Raw genomic sequence first — 17,622 nt, forward strand, 5'->3', positions numbered from 1 at the left:
TGTGCCACTGCACTCCAGCCTGGGCGACAGAGCGAGACCCTGTCTCAAGAAAACAAAAAACAAAACAAAACAAAAATACCAACCCTGCAGCACATCTCCTGTTTCCTGCAGGAGGAAGCAGCCGCCAGCCCCTCCAGGGAAGGCGGGTCAGGTGCTTTTCCTCTGCCTGTGCCTGCAGGACCCTCTCCCTGTGAGCGGAGGGGCGGGGGCTCCACTGGAATAGAGGTTTCCAGGCTCTCCTCTGTTTTCTGGAAAGCCCTTCTTGAATGGGCACCTGAGGGCCCCTGCCCGTGTCCCTGCTGCAGGAAGACACCCCCTCTCCCAGGCTGACTTCACACAAGCCTTGCTTCCTTTTGTCTTCATTTCTCTCGGAGGCAGAGGGGCCTTCGTCCTGTGCCTGGGGTGTCTCTGGGATGTGCCCGGGGATGTCTGGAGCACGCAGTGGGACCTTTTGAGCCCTAGGGGTGGAAACCTTCCTTTGGAAGGCGATCTGGATTGTCAGAAGAGGAATGTGGCAGGACCTGGGAGGGGCGGTGGGGAGGGGTGCCGTGGGTCACAGGCGGGCGATACCCCTGTTCTGGGGGTAGGATGCGCCCTGTGGCCTTTCCACAGGTATCATTCTCTGTCACTTCCCGGCCTCAGTTTTCTTGCTTGCTTTCTGTTTTTAAAGATGGGGTCTCACTATGTTACCCGGGCTGGCCCTGAACTCCTGGGCTCTAAGTGATCCTCCCGCCTCAGGCTCTGAGTAGCTGGTACTACAGGCATGCATCATGCTGGGCCTCAGGTTTTTGTTTTTTGTAAAATGAGAGTTGAGTCAGATGATCATCAAGGCATCTCTGAAATTTGAGAATTCCTGGACACGTCAACAGCTGCCTATTAGGGTTTCCCCTTGTATCTCCTGGGTGGCTCCTGATTTTCAGGCATGGCTTTGCCCAGGAAGCCTCGTTCAGATGAGAGGGCTCCAGTGCTAGTGGCTGGGCCTGTCCTTCCTCTGCCCAGTAGCTCCCTGGGCTCTGGTGTCCCTGGCGCCAGGCATGCATTCCCAGGAAGGAAGACACTTTTGCCCTGTTCTATTGCGCTTTTGGAACCTACCAGGGTCTCAAGTATCTGCCGTCTGTCTCCGGGGCTGATGCCGCCCCCCGTCTGCGGATGGAGGGGCCGTTTCTCTGCAGAGCCGCCTCTGGTCTGTGGATGGAGTGGCTGTTTCTCTGCACAGCCTCCCCTGTCTGCGGATGGAGGTCTGTGGATGGAGGGGTCGTTTCTCTGCAGAGCCGCCCCCCGTCTGCGGATGGAGGTCTGTGGATGGAGGGGCCGTTTCTCTGCAGAGCTGTCCCCCGTCTGTATGGAGGTCTGTGGATGGAGGGGCTGTCTCTCTGGAGAGCTGTCCCCCGTCTGCGGATGGAGGTCTGTGGATGGAGGGGTCGCTTCTCTGCAGAGCCGCCCCCCGTCTGTGGATGGAGGTCTGTGGATGGAGGTCTGTGGATGGAGGTCTGTGAATGGAGGGGCTGTTTCTCTGCAGAGCCGCCCCCCGTCTGTGGATGGAGTGGCTGTGCCTCTGGAGAGAGGCTGCAGGTTTGTGGGGCTTCTGCTGTGAAGCTAGGACATTCTGTTTGGTGAGAAAAACACCTAAGGGAGAGTCAAGAGATTGCGGAATCCTAATGTCAAAGCCAACATATGGAAATGTGTTTCTCCTGAGGAAGGACGGCATTCCGCTGCACAGTGGCCCACGCCCCACAGCCGCTTTCTTGCTGCCTGTAGAAGAGGGTGAAGCTGTCTCTTTTCCTTTTGCAGGATGTGCAGAACAAGTTAAAGGAGTCAGCACAGTGCGTCGGGGACGAATTCATGAACTGTAAGCTGGCTACCAGGGCCAAGGTATTTTTCTAACTTTGAAGAGTCCTTCCCTTTTTAACCAGAGAAACAACAGTTTTAACTGTTTGTAGTGATTCTGCCTCGTCTGCGTGGCAAAGATTATACTGACATCTGTCGCATGGTTTCCTCATTTAACCCTCGTTTCAGCTGCTCTGACACAGGGCTGGGAGGCCTGTTTTACGGATGGAGAAACAGGCTCGGCGAGCCAAGGCCCCGAGCCTCTAAGCAGCAGGGCTGGGATGTGGCTGAGCTCTGACCTCAGGCCCTCCAGGCACCCCGTGCCCTCTGCCCCTTTCTGTGACTCAGACAGCCGGATGCTTGTGTCACTGCCTCTTCAGATTTCTGGGGATTCATTGTTGCATCTGTTTATGATTGAATGTTTGAAATCTGGTCTTTTTCCAAAAAGGACTAAGGTTAGGGTAGTTTTTTTGTTTTTTGTTTTTTCTTTTTAAACCTCTTCTTCAGGCCGGCACGGTGGCTCATGCCTGTAATCCCAGCATTTTGGGAGGCTGAGGCTGTCGGATCACTTGAGGTCAGGAGTCTGAGACCAGCCTGGCCAACATAGCAAAACCCCATCTCTAATAAAAATACAAAAAAACCCCAAAAAACTGGCCAGGCATGGTAGCTCACACCTGTAATCCTAGCACTTTGGGAGGCCGAGGCGGGCGGATCACGAGGTCAGGAGTTCAAGACTAGCCTAACATAGTGAAACCCCGTCTCTACTAAAAATGCAAAAATTAGCCAGGTGCGATGGCGCACACCTGTAATCCCAGCTACTCGGGAGGCTGAGGCAGGAGAATCGCTTTAACCCAGGAGGCAGAGGTTGGAGTGAGCCGAGATCATGTGCCACTGCACTCTAGCCTGGGTGACAGAGACTCCATCAAAAAAAAGAAAAGGCCGGGCGCGGTGGCTCAAGCCTGTAATCCCAGCACTTTGGGAGGCCGAGACGGGCGGATCACGAGGTCAGGAGATCGAGACCATCCTGGCTAACACGGCGAAACCCCGTCTCTACTAAAAAATACAAAAAACTAGCCGGGCGAGGTGGTGGGTGCCTGTAGTCCCAGCTACTCTGGAGGCTGAGGCAGGAGAATGGCGTGAACCTGGGAGGCGGAGCTTGCAGTGAGCTGAGATCCAGCCACTGCACTCCAGCCCGGGTGACAGAGCGAGACTCCGTCTCAAAAAAAAAAAAAAAAAGAAAGAAAAAAAATTAGCTAGGCCTGGTGGCAGGCACCTGTAATCCCAGCTACTTGGGAGACTGAGGCAGGAGGATTACTTGAACCCAGGAGGCGGAGGCTGCAGTGAGCCGAGGTCATGTTACCGCACTCCAGCCTGAGGAACAGACTCAGACTTTGTCTCAAAAACAATAGCGGCCGGGCGCGGTGGCTCAAGCCTGTAATCCCAGCACTTTGGGAGGCCGAGACGGGCGGATCACGAGGTCAGGAGATCGAGACCATCCTGGCTAACACGGTGAAACCCCGTCTCTACTAAAAATACAAAAAACTAGCCGGGCGAGGTGGCGGGCGCCTGTAGTCCCAGCTACTCCGGAGGCTGAGGCAGGAGAATGGCGCAAACCCGGGAGGCGGAGCTTGCAGTGAGCTGAGATCCAGCCACTGCACTCCAGCCTGGGCTACAGAGCAAGACTCCGTCTCAAAAAAAAAAAAAAAAAAAAACAACAATAGCAACAACAAAAAACCCAGAAAAAACCCTGCTTCTTCATACAAAAATAAAAAAATCTAATTTTATTTTATTTTATTTTTTGAGACAAGGTCTTGCTCTGTCCCCAAGGCTGTAGTGCAGTGGCACAATCATAGGTCATTGCAGCCTTGACCTGCCGGGTTCCAGCGATTCTTCCACCTCAGCCTCCCATAACAGCTGGGACTACAGGCGTGTGCCACAACACTTGGCTGATTTGTTTGTTTTTGGTATAGATGAAGTCTCACTATGTTGCCCAGGCTGGCCTTGAACTCTTGGCCTCAAGCAGTCCTCCTGGCATGGCCCCCGCAAAGTACTGGGATTATAGGCATGAGCCACCACGCCTGGCCAGATCTTTTACCTTCATTTTACTCACTGAGCTTTCTGTTTTCTGAACACTGGTAGCTAGTATCAAAGCTTCTAAAAAGTCTTTGGGAATAAGTGAGGCATACAAGAGGCCTTCCCCCCATGTGGAGAGTCTTTCAGGGATTTATGTTCATTGTGTTTCACTTGAAGATTGTTTGTTTTTATTTTTGTTGTTTTCTGGAGACAGGGTCCCCAGGATGGACTGCAGTGTTGTGATCATGGCTCTTTGCAGCCTGGAACTCCTGGGCTCAAGTGATCCTCCTGCTCAGCCCTCTGTAAGCGCCTGGGACCACAGGCGCTCCACCACGCCTGGCTAATTTTTTGATTTTTTGGGAGAGATGGAGTCTCACTGTGTTGCCTAGGCTGTTCTTAAACTCCCAGGCTCTGGCGATCCTCTTGCCTCTCTCCCAGAGTGCTGGGGTACAGGAGTGAGTCACTGTATCTAGCTAAAGATTATTATTATTATTATTTTTTGAGATGGAGTCTCGCTCTGTCGCCCAGGCTGGAGAGCAGTGGCACGATCAAGGCTCACTGCAAGCTCCGCCTCCCGGGTTCACGCCATTCTCCTGCCTCAGCCTCCCGAGTAGCTGGGACTACAGGCGCCCAACACCACGCCTGGCTAATTTTTTGTATTTTTAGTAGAGATGGGGTTTCACTGTGGTCTTGATCTCCTGACCTCGTGATCCACCCACCTCGGCCTCCCAGAGTGCTGGGATTATTTGAGGGTTTTGTTGGTTTGTTTGTTTTGAGACAGAATCTTGCTCTGTCGCCCAGACTGGAGTGCAGTGGTATGATCTCAGCTCACTGCAACCTCTGCCTCCCAGGTTCAAGCAATTTTCCTGTCTCAGCCTCCAGAGTAACTGGGATCACAGGCGCCCGCCACCATGCCCAGCTAATTTTTGTATTTTTTGTAGAGACGGGGTTTCACCATTTTGGTCAGGCTGGTCTTGAACTCCTGACCTCAGGTGATCCACCCGCCTCGGCCTCCCAAAGTGCTGGGATTACAGGCGTGAGTGACCGCCCCTGGCCTTATTTGAGTGTTTTTGGATAGGTCTTCCGGTGTGATGGGATTTCAGTGGACTCTGTGGTCCTCATCCCAGGGCTCATTTGTCTTCGTGTTTGTGGCATGCGGGTGATGACGGTTTTCATTTCTTTTTTGGACGTACAGAGTGATCCCTGCAGGCCTGGAGGAGTTGGGCTCTCGGGGTGGCTCATGGACCTGCTGGGTCTCCCGTGGCTCAGCTTTTGGGGGACTGGCTGCTCCCGTCTGACAGGTGCTCCCCAGCGAGTAACACACAGTCTCTCTCCCCCTCCGCATCACGTCAGGACTTCCTCCCAGCTGACATCCAGGCTCAGTTTGCCATCAGCCGGGAGCTAATCCGGAACATCTACAACAGCTTTCACAAGCTTCGCGACAGGGCTGAGCGGATTGCGTCGCGGGCCATCGACAACGCGGCAGATCTTCTCATATTCGGGAAGGAGCTAAGGCAGGTGACCTTTCAGCTTCTGCAGGGGCACGCACGGTGGGACGGGAATCCACGCTGGTGAAGGGCTTGGGCAGAAAGTGCATTTACTGTAATAACCAGCATCCTGACCTGTTTCACCCCAGAAGGGGCAGAAAGTGGGTCAGGCACATGGGGGGTCGTATTTAGAAGAAACACGGGAGAATTTCAGCCCTGAAACACAGATTTCTGAGCACGAGTAAATGCTCACCAGTTTCTAGTCTGGTAGTTTTCCCACTGTCAGGATGAGACTTTAAAAAAAGATCCCAGGCCAGGCTGGGTGGCTCACGCCTGGGATCCCAGCACTTTGGGAGGCCAAGGTGGGTGGATCACTTGAGGTCAGGAGTTCGAGACCAGCCTGACCAACATGATGAAACCTTGTCTCTGCTAAAAAAGTACAAAATTAGCTGGTCGTGGTGGCACATGCCTATAATCCCAGCTACTCGGGAGGCTGAGGCAGGAGAATTGCTTGAACCCAGGAGGTGGACATCGCAGTGAGCTGAGATTGTGCCATTGCACTCCAGCATGGGCAACAAGAGCGAAACTTCATCTCAAAAAATAAAAAAATTAAAAAAAGAGCCCTGGCTGGGCACGGTGGCTCATGCCTGTAATCTCAGCACTTTGGGAGGCCAAGGCGGGTGGATCATGAGGTCAGGAGTTCAAGACTAGCCTGACCAAGATGGTGAAACTCCCTATCTACTAAAAATACAAACAAAAAAAAAATTAGCTGGGCATGGTGGTGGGCGCCTGTAATCCCAGCTACTTGGGAGGCTGAGGCGGAGAATTGCTTGAACTTGGGAGGCGGAGGTTGCAGTGAGCTGAGATTGTGCCACTGCACTCCAGCCTGGGCGACAGAGCAAGACTCCATCTCAAAAAAAGAAAAAAAGATCCCTTTGACTTGGGGAAGAACAGACCATGGGCTGGCAATGCTTCCTTTGCCTGAGGGGAGGGGAGACCCCACCCAGGACTCTGCTCCCCCCAGCAGTGCCCCTTACCTGTGCACACATGTCACCTGGGGGCTGGTAGGGAAGAACAGATGCAGCAGGGCCTGGGGTGCAGCCTCAGGGCCACTCTTTCTCCTGGGCTTCCAGGGTCCCCACAGGCCACTCTTTGAGCAGCAGGGGCACAGGACGGGGGAGCATGCAGGTTGCCGTGGAGGACGCAGTGTTGAGAGCTGCACGTCTGTGGCGGGGGATGCCAGGCTTGACTGCGGGGTGAGCTCCAGGCCTTGAGTGTCTCCTCTCGTGTGCTTGCTCCCTCAGTGCAATCGGGTCCGACACAACCCCGCTGCCCTCCTGGGCCGCTCTGAACAGCAGCACCTGGGGGTCCCTGAAGCAGGCTCTGAAAGGCCTGTCTGTGGAATTCGCGCTGCTCGCCGATAAGGCCGCACAGCAGGTGAGTGGATTGGTTCTCCCAGGCGCCTGTTCCAGAGAACACACTATGCCTTGGCATGGGGAGCGCCTCCTGCTTACACGGGCTTCACGGTTTGTTTTTGTTTTGTTTTTTTGAGACGGAGTCTCGCTGTGTCACCAGGCTGGAGCGCTGTGGTGCGATCTCGGCTCACTGCAACCTCCGCCTCCCGGGTTCAAGTGATTCTCCTCCCTTAGCCTCCTGAGTAGCTAGGACTACAGGTGTCCACCACCGTGGCTGGCTAATTTTTTGTATTTTTAATAGAGACGAGGTTTCACCATGTTGGTCAGGCTGGTCTCCTGACCTCAGGTGATCCGCCCACCTCAGCCTCCCAAAGTGCTGGGATTACAGGCGTGAGCCACTGCGCCCGGCCGGCTTCCCAGTTGTGAGCTGAGTGAGTGAGCAGCTGTGCCCTGGGTGGGAGCTGCCTGTCCCCATCTGTTCCTGGTGGCTCCCTAGGAGTGTTTATGCTTTCGAGAGGGGTTGCCAGTGACAAAACAGATAGGGCTATAGTCTTGAGTGTTGATTTTGCTGAGGTTGGAAGAGAAGATAGACTCTGTCTTTGAAAAGATCATCTCAGGCTTCCAGGCATACTCCTGGGTGGACCAGATAGTTCCCACTTTGCTGTCTGAATCAACTAGGATTTGGCACTGGAGACTTAACTCATCAGAATGATGATGAAGCCCCAGCACCCAAGAGGCTCCCACCTCCCGCTCCACACACAACCTCAGGAAGTGCTTCTGCTGCATGGGCAGAAGCTGTTTTTAGAAATCCGCCAAGATCTTGGAGTCGTTTGGGATCAGTTTGAAGATACGGTGTTTACTATCACGCTGCAAGGCTCATCTGGGTGCTTTTATGTTAAAAAACTATTAGTGGCTGGGCATGGCGGCTCACACCTATCATCCCAGTGCTTTGGGAGGCCGAGGCAGGAGGACTGCTTGAGCCCAGGAGTTCGAGACCCAGCCTGGGCAACAGAGCAAGATCTCATCTCTATAAAAAAAAAAATTAGCCAGGGGTGGTGGTGCATGCCTGTAGTTCCAGCTACTCAAGAGGCTGAGGTAGGAGGATCACCTGAACCCAAGAGGTAGAGGCTTCAGTGAGCCGTGATGGTGCCACTGCACTCCAGCCTGGGCGACAGAGTGAGACCCGGTCTCAAAAATAAAAAAAAGCTGACGTAGTTGTGAACGTGGGAGCTTGCTACCTAGTTCCTATTTCTTGGGAAAGTGGCCTCCAGGCTGCTTGTATTGGTTTGAAGAAAGTGATCAGATCATGCCCATGAGGGCCGCGCTCCCCGCTGAGCCCCGGAGCTCCTGATGGCTTGGTGAACCCACATGCTGTGGAGTCGGGGCTTTTCAAGCTGGAACCGGGGCGCTCAGGTGCCCGTGACGTTTTTCGTGCTGAAGAGGAAATCTGATGTCTTTGCTGGTGTGGAAAGTCCTGGGTTTTCTTCCTCTTCCGCCCCCGTGCTTGTGTGTTCCCTTTAGAAACGGAGGGAGGGCACTGTTGTTGTCTGTGGATTGGGGCTGAGTCTATTCTGTCTTCAGGTCTGTGTGCCCACTGCCCCCAGGTGGAGGGGACCGAGAACGGGGGGCTGGGGGCTTGTCAGCATAGACACAGAGGAGCTCAGGGCCACCTGCCCTGGGCATCGTGTGTCTGTGCTGTGACTGTGCTCAAGCTACTTTGGTCTCCAGGCCTCAGTTTCCCCATCAATTAAATACAAGGGGGTTGGACTATATTATTAAAAGAGCTATTTCCTTATTTTTATTTATTTATTTTTTTGAGATACAGTCTTGCTCTGTCGCCCAGGCTGGAGTGCAGTGGTGTGATCTCGGCTCACTACAACCTCTGCCTCCTGGGTTCAAGCGATTCTCCTGCCTCAGCCTCCCGAGTAGCTGGGATTACAGGTGCCCACCACCACGCCTGGCTAATTTTTGTATTTTTAGTAGAGACGGGGTTTCACCATGTTGGCTGGGCTGGTCTCAAAACTGCTGACCTCAAGTGATCCGCCCACCTCGACCTCCCAAAGTGCTGGGATGACAGGCACGAGCCTCTGTGCCCGGCCAAAAGAGCTGTTTCTGTAACCTGCTGACCCTTTCCTCCAAACTCCGTGTGCAAAGCATAAAAGGTGTTCCTGTCGTAGGGACCCAGACCCTCGCCACATTCCACTCCCTCTGCAGCAGGTGGCTGCCGGCGGGGACCCAGAGTGCCCCAGGGCTCTGCAGAGCGCAGGATCAGCATCACTCATGAGGTGATTTCCAAGGTTTTTTCTGATTCAGCCCTGGACGCTGCATTTCCACGGTTGAGGCTTCTGGTGCAGTAGGAGTTTGTGGCTTGAGGTTTTGCCCAGCTCTGTGACTCTTGGACATCTCATGAGTTGTGTTTGGGGACTGCAATGTCTGGAGAAGTGCTGTTTCCTGAATCTCTTTCACTGTCCTTGGTTGTGGTGAAATGGAGCTTTTACGTGGAATGAACCTCGAGGCCTTTCATTTGATGCAGCAAAAGTTCCATCTCACCCTTGCTGTTCAGTCAGAGGCAGGGAGGACCGTTTTTCCTAATTCTGCTTGTACTTACACCAGTTTTACTCTCCCCAGACCTATTAGGAGCTGAAGGTAGCCATATCCCAGCAAGACACGTGAGACTCGGAGTAGGGTCTGTGTGTTCCACGGTGATGGGGCCTTCGCCTTGGTTAAAGGCATTGATGGTTACGGGCTGCATGTGGCCCAGGACGGCTTTGAATGTGGCCTAACACAAGTCCGTAAACTTGGCCGGGCACAGTGGCTCACGTCTGTAATCTCAGCACTTTGGGAGGCTGAGATGGGCAGATCACCTGAGGTCAGGAGTTCGAGACCAGCCTGGCCAACATGGTGAAACCCCATCTCTACTAAAAATACAAAAAATCAGCCAGGCACAGTGGCACACACCTGTAATCCCAGCTACTCGGGAGGCTGAGGCAGGAGAATCGCTTGAACCTGGGAGGCGGAGGTTGCAGTGAGCTGAGATCACGCCACTGTATTCCAGCCTGGGTAGCAGAGGAAGACCCTGTCTCAAAAATCCCCAAATCTGTAAACTTTCTGAAAACATGAGATTTATGCACAGACTTCCTTCCTTCCTTCCTTCCTTCCTTCCTTCCTTCCTTCCTTCCTTCCTTCCCTCCCTCCCTCCCTCCCTCCCTCCCTCCCTCGCTCCCTCCCTCTCTCTCTTTTGCTCATCAGCTGTCACAGTGTTAGTGTATTTTATGTGTGGCTCAAGACAATTCTTCTTCTTCCAATGTGGCCCAGGGAAGCCAAAACATTGGACACCCCTGGTTTCGGGCCTTGTCTAGCACTGAACCACAGACGGGACTTGGTGACAAATGACACAAGCAGAGGGACCCCCGAGTTCCCCCCCTTCTGCTGGGTCAGGGAATAAGCCTCCATTCTCCTGAGCCCCTGCCTGGTCAGGTGGGAGCTGGGCATCTGCGGTCAGCTGGCGTTTTCCGTCTTGAGTTTTAGAAACTCTTAGCACACCTCTTCTCCTGGCACATTTTACTGGCTGGAATCCCAGCTGCTTTGGGTGTGGGGTTGTTGGCTGGGGAGCTTCCTTGTTCAGTCGGCCTGAGGTCTGGCCTGGGCCAGTTCCTTCCTCCCAGAGTCAGAGGGGCTCCCCAGAACCACCAGCCAGGTCTGCAGGGGGCCCCCTTCCCCACCAGCCCACCCATGACCAGGCGGAGACGCCTTTGAGCCCAGGAGTCTTGCTGGGAACAAGGCCTGCGTTCCCGCGGTACAGGGGCATCTTAGGGTCCCCTGGGGTACAGCAGAGCCTGGGCAGCACCCCTGGCTCCCAGTCCAGGACTGTGTCCCATAAAACTCCTTCTTGTCATTTCTTCTGCCTGCACCGTCTCCTGCTGAGCTTGACGTGCAGGGCGTGGGGTGAGCTTTCTACCCTGCCACGGGTGGAGCCCGGGGAATCGTGGGGGGAGCGTGGGGGGAGCGTGGTCTCCCTGAACTGCTCAGTGAGCTGTGGGGACTGAGGGCGGGAGCTGTGGGGACCGGAGCCCTTCAGGGCCCGGGTGTGACTGAAGGCGTCGGTGTTGGGGGTTTCCCCAGGATACCTGCCCTCAGCCTGGCTTGGTTGCGGTTGTGGCTGGGGGGTCGGTGGTGAGCTGTGCAGGTCAGTGGTGGATGGGCTGCCCCCTCCACTGCCTTCCCCGGACCCCTGCTGTCTCCAGAGCTTGGATGCTCCCCGCTGTGGCAGCCGGAGCCCCGGGATTTGGACGGACTCTTCATACCGCAGATGCCTCTGAGCACTGTGCGTCCGGCCCTGTGCACTGTGCCTGGCCTGCGCCCCCACCGAGCGCTGCTACCCGTGAAAGCCGGGCCGGCGGAGGCAGTTTCTGCGTGGGGTCCGGCCCGTGGGGGCTACCTCGTGTCCCCGGGTGCTGTGGTGATCCTAGGAGCAGGGCATCCCTCTGCCATGACGGGGCCCCCTTCCACTCCAGGACTGCCCGCCGTTTGCTGTGCACTCACTGCCCTGTTGGGCTCTCTCTGTGGCTGTGCTGCCCGCACAGAGCCTCGTGTGAGGGCCAGTGTCCACCGCCACCCCCGCCGCCGAGTGTGGTGCTTCTGCGTGCAGCCCGAGGCGGCCGCCTCTCTTCCTGCATCAGCAGCACGTCCTGCCTGCAGCTGCCGTCTCTCCTACCCTGCGCCCCCTTCCCAGGCCTGCGTTTCTCTCTCCTGTTACTGATGCGGAGACCACACCCTCGTTCTCCCCCCGTGTCCCTCCCGGACGTCCACGTTTTCCACACAGCTCACAGCGTGCGATGGGAGCTCGGGTTTTCCGCAGTGCTTGATGGAGCCGTAGGAGTGGGGGGTCGGGGGCGCCTGGCTCTCCCAGTGTGTGTCGGGAGGTTCGCCGGCTTTGCGAAGGCCTGAGGCAGGCGCGGCAGGCCGGGCTGATGAGCAGGAGGGCGGGCAGCCGTCCCGCGGGAACGCAGGCCTTGTTCCCATCCAGACTCCTGGGCTCGAAAGCGTCTCTGCCTGGTCATGGGTGGGCCGGTGGGGAAACGGGCCCCCTGCAGACCTGGCTGGTGGTTCTGGGGGGCCCCTCTGACTCTGGGAGGAAGGAACCGGTCCAGGCCAGGCTTGGGTCTGAGTTCCGGGCAGGGGCCGGGTCCTGTATGCATCCGCGTGGGTGAGCTCCCCCTCGCCTTCCAGGGTAAGCAGGAAGAGAATGACGTGGTGGAGAAGCTGAACCTCTTCTTGGATCTGCTGCAGTCCTATAAGGTGAGTCTTGGCTGCTCCTTGGTTGGGGGCAGAACTTTCAGGAATGATCTTAGGATCCTTCAAGGGTCTAACTCCTGGGAGACGGAGGAGGAGCTGAGAAGCCAGGGCTGCAGGGGGAGACGGGGCCTTCCGTCTCGCGGGGCTGCTTCCCTCGGCCGGCTCCGCAGGGCCTGGTGCGGACACTGAGGGCAGCGGCGAATGGCTCCCCTGCCCGGCAGGACCTGTGCGAGCGGCATGAGAAGGGCGTGCTGCACAAGCACCAGCGGGCGCTGCACAAGTACAGCCTGATGAAGAGGCAAATGATGAGCGCCGCCGCGCAGAACCGCGAGCCGGAGTCCGTGGAGCAGCTGGAGTCCCGCATCGTGGAGGTGGGTGGCGTGGCGGCGGAGCAGGCCCGTGGGAGCCTTTCCCTTCCTGGCCATGGTGGGACCACAGCCGTCCTGGTGGGCTCCCCTGGGTTGGCTCCATGTGTCTGGAACAGAGCTGGGGGTGCAGTGGAGGCAGGGAGCCGGCCCGGGTGCCCAGAGTGACGCGGCTCCCTGCCCGGCGCTCCCTCCCCGGCCCTCTCTTACCTCGCCACCTTCCAAATGCCTGGTGAAGGCTGAAGGAGAAGGGGCCGTCCTGGCTCAGGGAGCGCGGTGGTGTTCCGGCCTTGGTGCTCCCGTTGCCGGCTGGGCGCAAAGGGCGGCTGTTTGCTTTGCAGCAGGAGAACGCGATTCAGACAATGGAGCTGCGGAACTACTTCTCCCTGTACTGCCTGCACCAGGAGACGCAGCTCATCCACGTCTACCTGCCCCTCACCTCCCACATCCTCCGCGCCTTCGTCAACTCTCAGATCCAAGGGCACAAGGAGGTGAGTCCGCCCTGCCCTGGCCGCTGTCTCAGCCATGGCCTTTCTTTCTCCCGCCGCCCTTCCTTCCAGCCTGGCAGCGCGGTGGCCGGCCGCCCTCGAGAGGTATTTTAGTGCAGTTGGGGTCCTTATGGGCCTTGGAACACGGTGCTCACCCAGATCTTCTAGTCTCCTGTGTAGCCAAGATCAGAATCGTGAGGGTGTCCCCAGTGATTCCTGCAGGGTGGAGGGAGGCGCAGACAGGGACAGTTTGCCTTCTGGAGGGATTTGAGGAGTCCGAGGCTCCAGCACCCCGAGGCGGAGAGAAGGGTTCTGGGCGCCTGGGAGCGCCGTAGGTGGGTGTTTTTCGAAGATCCCTGGCCAGCCTCCTCCAGATGGCGGTTCCTTCAGCCTGTGAGAAGAAACGCTGCCAAGGTCGTGGGGGAAGCCTCCCTTGATTTCTGGTGGCTAGCTCACGGCAGCGCCGCTGCGATTACAGGCGCGAGCCCCTGTGCCCGGCTGAAACTCTGTTTATTAAGTAGCTGCAAGCAGTTTTGAAGCCGTGGTCTGTGGTTTGTGTTGAACGGCACCGAGTGTCTGGGATGGTCACGAGATTCCACACTGTCCCCGGGAGGTGCTTGGTGCCTTGGGGGCCGTCCGGCAGTTTGGGAATGGCAGGCCGGAGGCGGCCGTGGTGCGGCTGGAGAGGTGGGGACAGCTGCTGTATTAGGAGCATCACTGTGACACGGCCAGGGTCTCAGGGACCAGGTTGGGCTTGGACATGTGAGTGGCTGGGTGTGTTCTCAGTGAAGGAATGTGACCAACAGGCGGGGCCCTGTCCTGCCCGGGGCATGATGCCATAACCCCAGTCCTACCAGGTTTTTTATTGTGATGAGGAATTTCCAGTCCTGTGATGCTGAGATGAGTGTTCTGTGGTCCAGTGACTCAGCCTCCCCTGCAGGCCCCCAGGGTGCGCCCTGCCCTTCTCTGGCCACCTGAGCCCCTGCCCGGCAGGTCTTGGCCTGACCCCTGCCTCACTGCCACGCTCCCCTCCTCCATCCACAGCATCCGTTCCTTACCCTGGTTCCCAAAGTGCTTGGCGAGTGGGGCTGCCGTTTGCATTCGGTTTGGGTGTTACTGATTTGGTGGATGTGGTCTCTGTGTTTCTGGTTTGCTGTTTGGTTTTGAGATGGAGTCTTGCTCTGTCACCCAAGCTGGAGGGCAGTGGTGTCATCATAGCTCACTGCAGCCCCAGCCTTCCGAGTAGCTGGGACACAGGCAGGCGCCACAACGTCCCACTAATATTTCTGATTTTCTGTGGAGACAGGGTGTCCCTATGTTGCCCAGGCTGGCCTTGGTGTTTGACCTGTCAAGGCTTCCATGAGGCCAGTGCCCGCACGGCAGCTAGAGCACGTACTGGCAATGACGCGATAGTAATGTTTCTCACGATTCCACGGCAGGCAGATCTGCGGCCCTTTGGTCCTGGGTGCAGGGACCGAGGCGTGGGCGTCTGTGACCACAGGTCACATGAGGTCGCTGGTCCACTCCTCGTTTGGGCTTTCTCTGTGCAGGATGGGCAGTACTGGTTCTGCCAGAGGTTCGAGCAGCTGATGCACCCGAGGGCCTCTCCCTCCCTGTCACTGGCAGGGGAAGGAATTGGGATTAGAGCGTGAGGAGCAGCCCCGGCCCCGCCTGCTGATGTTGTTCTCTTCGTGTTCCCTTCCAGATGAGCAAGGTGTGGAACGACCTGAGGCCCAAGCTCAGCTGCCTCTTTGCGGGACCACACAGTGCCCTGACCCCACCGTGTTCCCCGCCGGAGGACGGCCTGTGTCCTCACTAGCGCCTGAGGCTGAGGTGGTGCTCCCTGCGGCCGCACTAAAACCTCTTTCCAAACGGTGTGTCCGGTGTAATTCCCTTTGGACGGCAGCTCCCCTCCCCACCACGTGCTGCAGCCGGAGCAGAGGAGCTCACGCCTGCGGGTCGGGAGGGGCATCCATGGACCACAGGGGCAGCTGGGCCACACTGCCCTTCGCCCTGTGGCCTGCTAGCCTGGTGGAGAGGGGTGGTGGGGTTCTCTGGAATGGTTTTCTTCTGATACCCAGAGCCCTGCCAGGAGGCAGGGATCTCTCATCTAATAGAGTTTGTGCTTGGGAGAGCGTGGGGGCGGGGCCTCCAGGTGCTGGAACAGTCGGGAGGGGCAGCGTCATGGTGCTGTCAGCCGAGGAGAGAGAGAGGGCAGGGCCGCCCTGCAGCCCAGGCATGGGACTGACCACGGACAGCAAGGGGACAGCCAGTGGTGCCAAGGCCGGGAGGGAGGGCCGTCGGGCATGGGGCACGCACGGTGAATTTTCTAGGGAACTCGCTGCAGTCAACACCAGGAGCCCTGGTCTGGGAGTGGCCTGTGGGGTCCAGTGGCCTCATGCCCTGTGCCCATACCATGACCCCATGTGTGCCCCTGTGTCCACACCATGACCCTGTGTGTGCTTGTGGTCTCAGGCCTGGAAGACAAAGGCGTGACGGAGAGCTGCGGCTCTGAGCGCGGGTGCTACAGCGGCTCTGTTCTCATCCCCTGGACTCCCTTGATTTCTGGTGACCAGTGTTGGAGTCTGCACCGTGCGGCACTGAGGCTGGATGGGCTGGCAGAGGACAGGTGGGGGCGTGGGGGACGTGTGTTCCATTCCAGCTGGGGCTTTAGAGGAGGGATAGCCCCTTTTTAAGTGGATTTTCTTCTCTGAGGCGCCTAGAGCCCTCCTCCCAGCCTCTTGCTACACACTTGCCGTCCCGGCCACCTGCCCACAGAGGGGACTGGTCTTCCAGGCCCCTTCCCTTCTCTGGATGAGGAAGGCCATTCTCCTGAGCTCTGTGGGGGGTGAAATGTCCACCTCAGGCCTGGGTCTGCTCCTGCCCCAAACCCCTTTTGTGGAAGGCACACGGAGCCAGGCTGGGCTCCTAGACCCCTGCACTTCTCTGGAGCCTGAGGCCCCCCCCTGGCTGGGGGGAGGTGCTGGAAGAGGTCCTCCGGGCTCCAGGCTTTCCGAGGTCCCTCCTTTCTGCAGCTGCTCGCTGGCCTCCGGGGTGTTCTCTCCTCTCACGGAGGACGCTTCCCTTCTGCCTGTACCTATGGGCAGCTCATGGCCCCGGGATGGAAAGGGGACTGTGTGTGCCTCACAGGCAGGGGATCCGTCGTCCACCGTGAGCCAGCCAGAGGGAGCGGCTGTGCTGACTTGGGGGCTGTGGGGCTCGGGCCCAGCCCGTCCTGTGGTTCTGCTGGTGCCTTCCTGCTGTGGGCTGGGCTGCTTCCTCCTGGCCAGATGAGCAGAGGGCATGTTCCCCCTTGGAGCCCAGTGGGTGGGCTGTCCTGTGAGTCCCTAGCCCACTCGAGTCTTGGGCTGTGCTGCCTTCTGACCCCCCTCTGCAGAGACAGGTTCTCAGTTGGCATGAGTGGCACCGTGACACTTGAGCCATGAAGCATGACCCTGTGTGGGCAGAAGGCTGCAAGGACTCTCCGTCCTTCCTGCACCTGCCTGGGGCCTGTCCAGCTGCAGGACCACGGAGGCTGTGGGGAGCCGTGGCGGGTGTCAGGCGCTGTGGCCTCTGTGTCTCCAGAGTAGGCGAGGCACGCGCTCCTGACGCAGCCCTCCAAGGAGAGAGCAAAACTTCAGAATGAGCTTTTCTGAAGGAGCTTTCCTGGCAGGGACTCTGGGGTCAGTGAGTGTATGAGAGGCCACATGCCTGGTGGCATCTCCCTGTGGTGGAAACTTCAGGATCAGGGTCTCAGGGTCCTCGTATCCAGAGGCTGAGGACGGAGCTGGAAAGCAAGAGGGCAGGGGTGAGGAGGGAGCAGGAGGGCAGGGGTGAGGGGGAACAGGAGGGCAGGGGTGAGGTGGAGCAGAAGAGGGGTGAGAGGGAGCAGGAGAGCAGGGGTCGGGGGTACAGAAGGGCAGGGGTGAGGAGAGAGCAAGAGGGCAGGGATGAGGGGGGACAGGAGGGCAGGGGTGAGGAGAGCAAGAGGGCAGGGGTTGGGGGGCAGGAGAGCAGGGGGTGAGGGGGGCAGGAGGGTTAGGAAGGCAGGGGTGAAGGGGGGCTGGAAGGCAGGGGTGAGGGGGGACAGGAGGGCAGGGGTGAGGACAGCAAGAGGGCAGGGGTTGGGGGGCTGGAGAGCGGGTCCTGGAGAGCAGGGGTGCGAGGGTCAGGAGGGCAGGGTGAAGGGGGGGCTGGAGGGCAGCCTGTCTCCCATGTGTGACTGTGGTCACTTCCTGTGTGCCCTGGTGTCGGCTCTGTGGAGGGGTGGGCACTGGCTTTGGAACACCTCCCTCCCAGTGCCTTCTAAAGGGCAGCAGGAAGAGGCCTGCCAGGCAGGGGCAGCAGAGGCCACCTTTCTTCTTCCTCCTGGCCTCCGCCCTGTGCTGCCCGGGCAGGTCCCCAGGCCCAGGCGCTGAGAGGCTGTTTACTGCTGCAGGTGGAGGTCCAGTGCTGGAGGGAGGGGAGTTCCCCGCATGCCTCTCCAGCCCTCCTGCTGCCCATGGCCCAAGCCCAAGCCCAGGCCCAAGCCTGTGCCGGTCATTGCGGCCTCATCCAGCTGGCAGGGACAGCTGTGTGTGATGCTGCTGGAGATGCCAGATGCCATGTGCCCTGCGAGGACGGCTGGCGGGGCCGCGGGAGGGGGACTGCCAATCATGGTGAAAGGGGACAT

General features: G+C 58.0%; 1 protein-coding gene across 2 annotated transcripts in view; it reads left to right on the plus strand.

Moving 5' to 3' along the window:
- SNX8 (sorting nexin 8) overlaps positions 1 to 14,822 on the plus strand; it is a 55,440-nt gene extending 40,618 nt beyond the window's left edge. For both annotated transcript variants that reach the window (XM_003895660.3, XM_009202506.4), the window contains exons 5-11: positions 1,792 to 1,872; positions 5,254 to 5,414; positions 6,692 to 6,824; positions 12,032 to 12,100; positions 12,319 to 12,468; positions 12,804 to 12,953; positions 14,656 to 14,822. In XM_003895660.3, coding sequence (XP_003895709.1) covers positions 1,792 to 1,872; positions 5,254 to 5,414; positions 6,692 to 6,824; positions 12,032 to 12,100; positions 12,319 to 12,468; positions 12,804 to 12,953; positions 14,656 to 14,769 — 858 coding nt within the window. In that variant the 3' untranslated portion in view covers positions 14,770 to 14,822. The remainder of the gene's footprint in view (positions 1 to 1,791; positions 1,873 to 5,253; positions 5,415 to 6,691; positions 6,825 to 12,031; positions 12,101 to 12,318; positions 12,469 to 12,803; positions 12,954 to 14,655) is intronic.
- The last annotated feature ends 2,800 nt before the right edge of the window (positions 14,823 to 17,622 follow it).

The sequence above is a fragment of the Papio anubis genome, chromosome 4 (genome assembly GCF_008728515.1).
Source record: "Papio anubis isolate 15944 chromosome 4, Panubis1.0, whole genome shotgun sequence".
Taxonomy (NCBI): domain Eukaryota; kingdom Metazoa; phylum Chordata; class Mammalia; order Primates; family Cercopithecidae; genus Papio; species Papio anubis.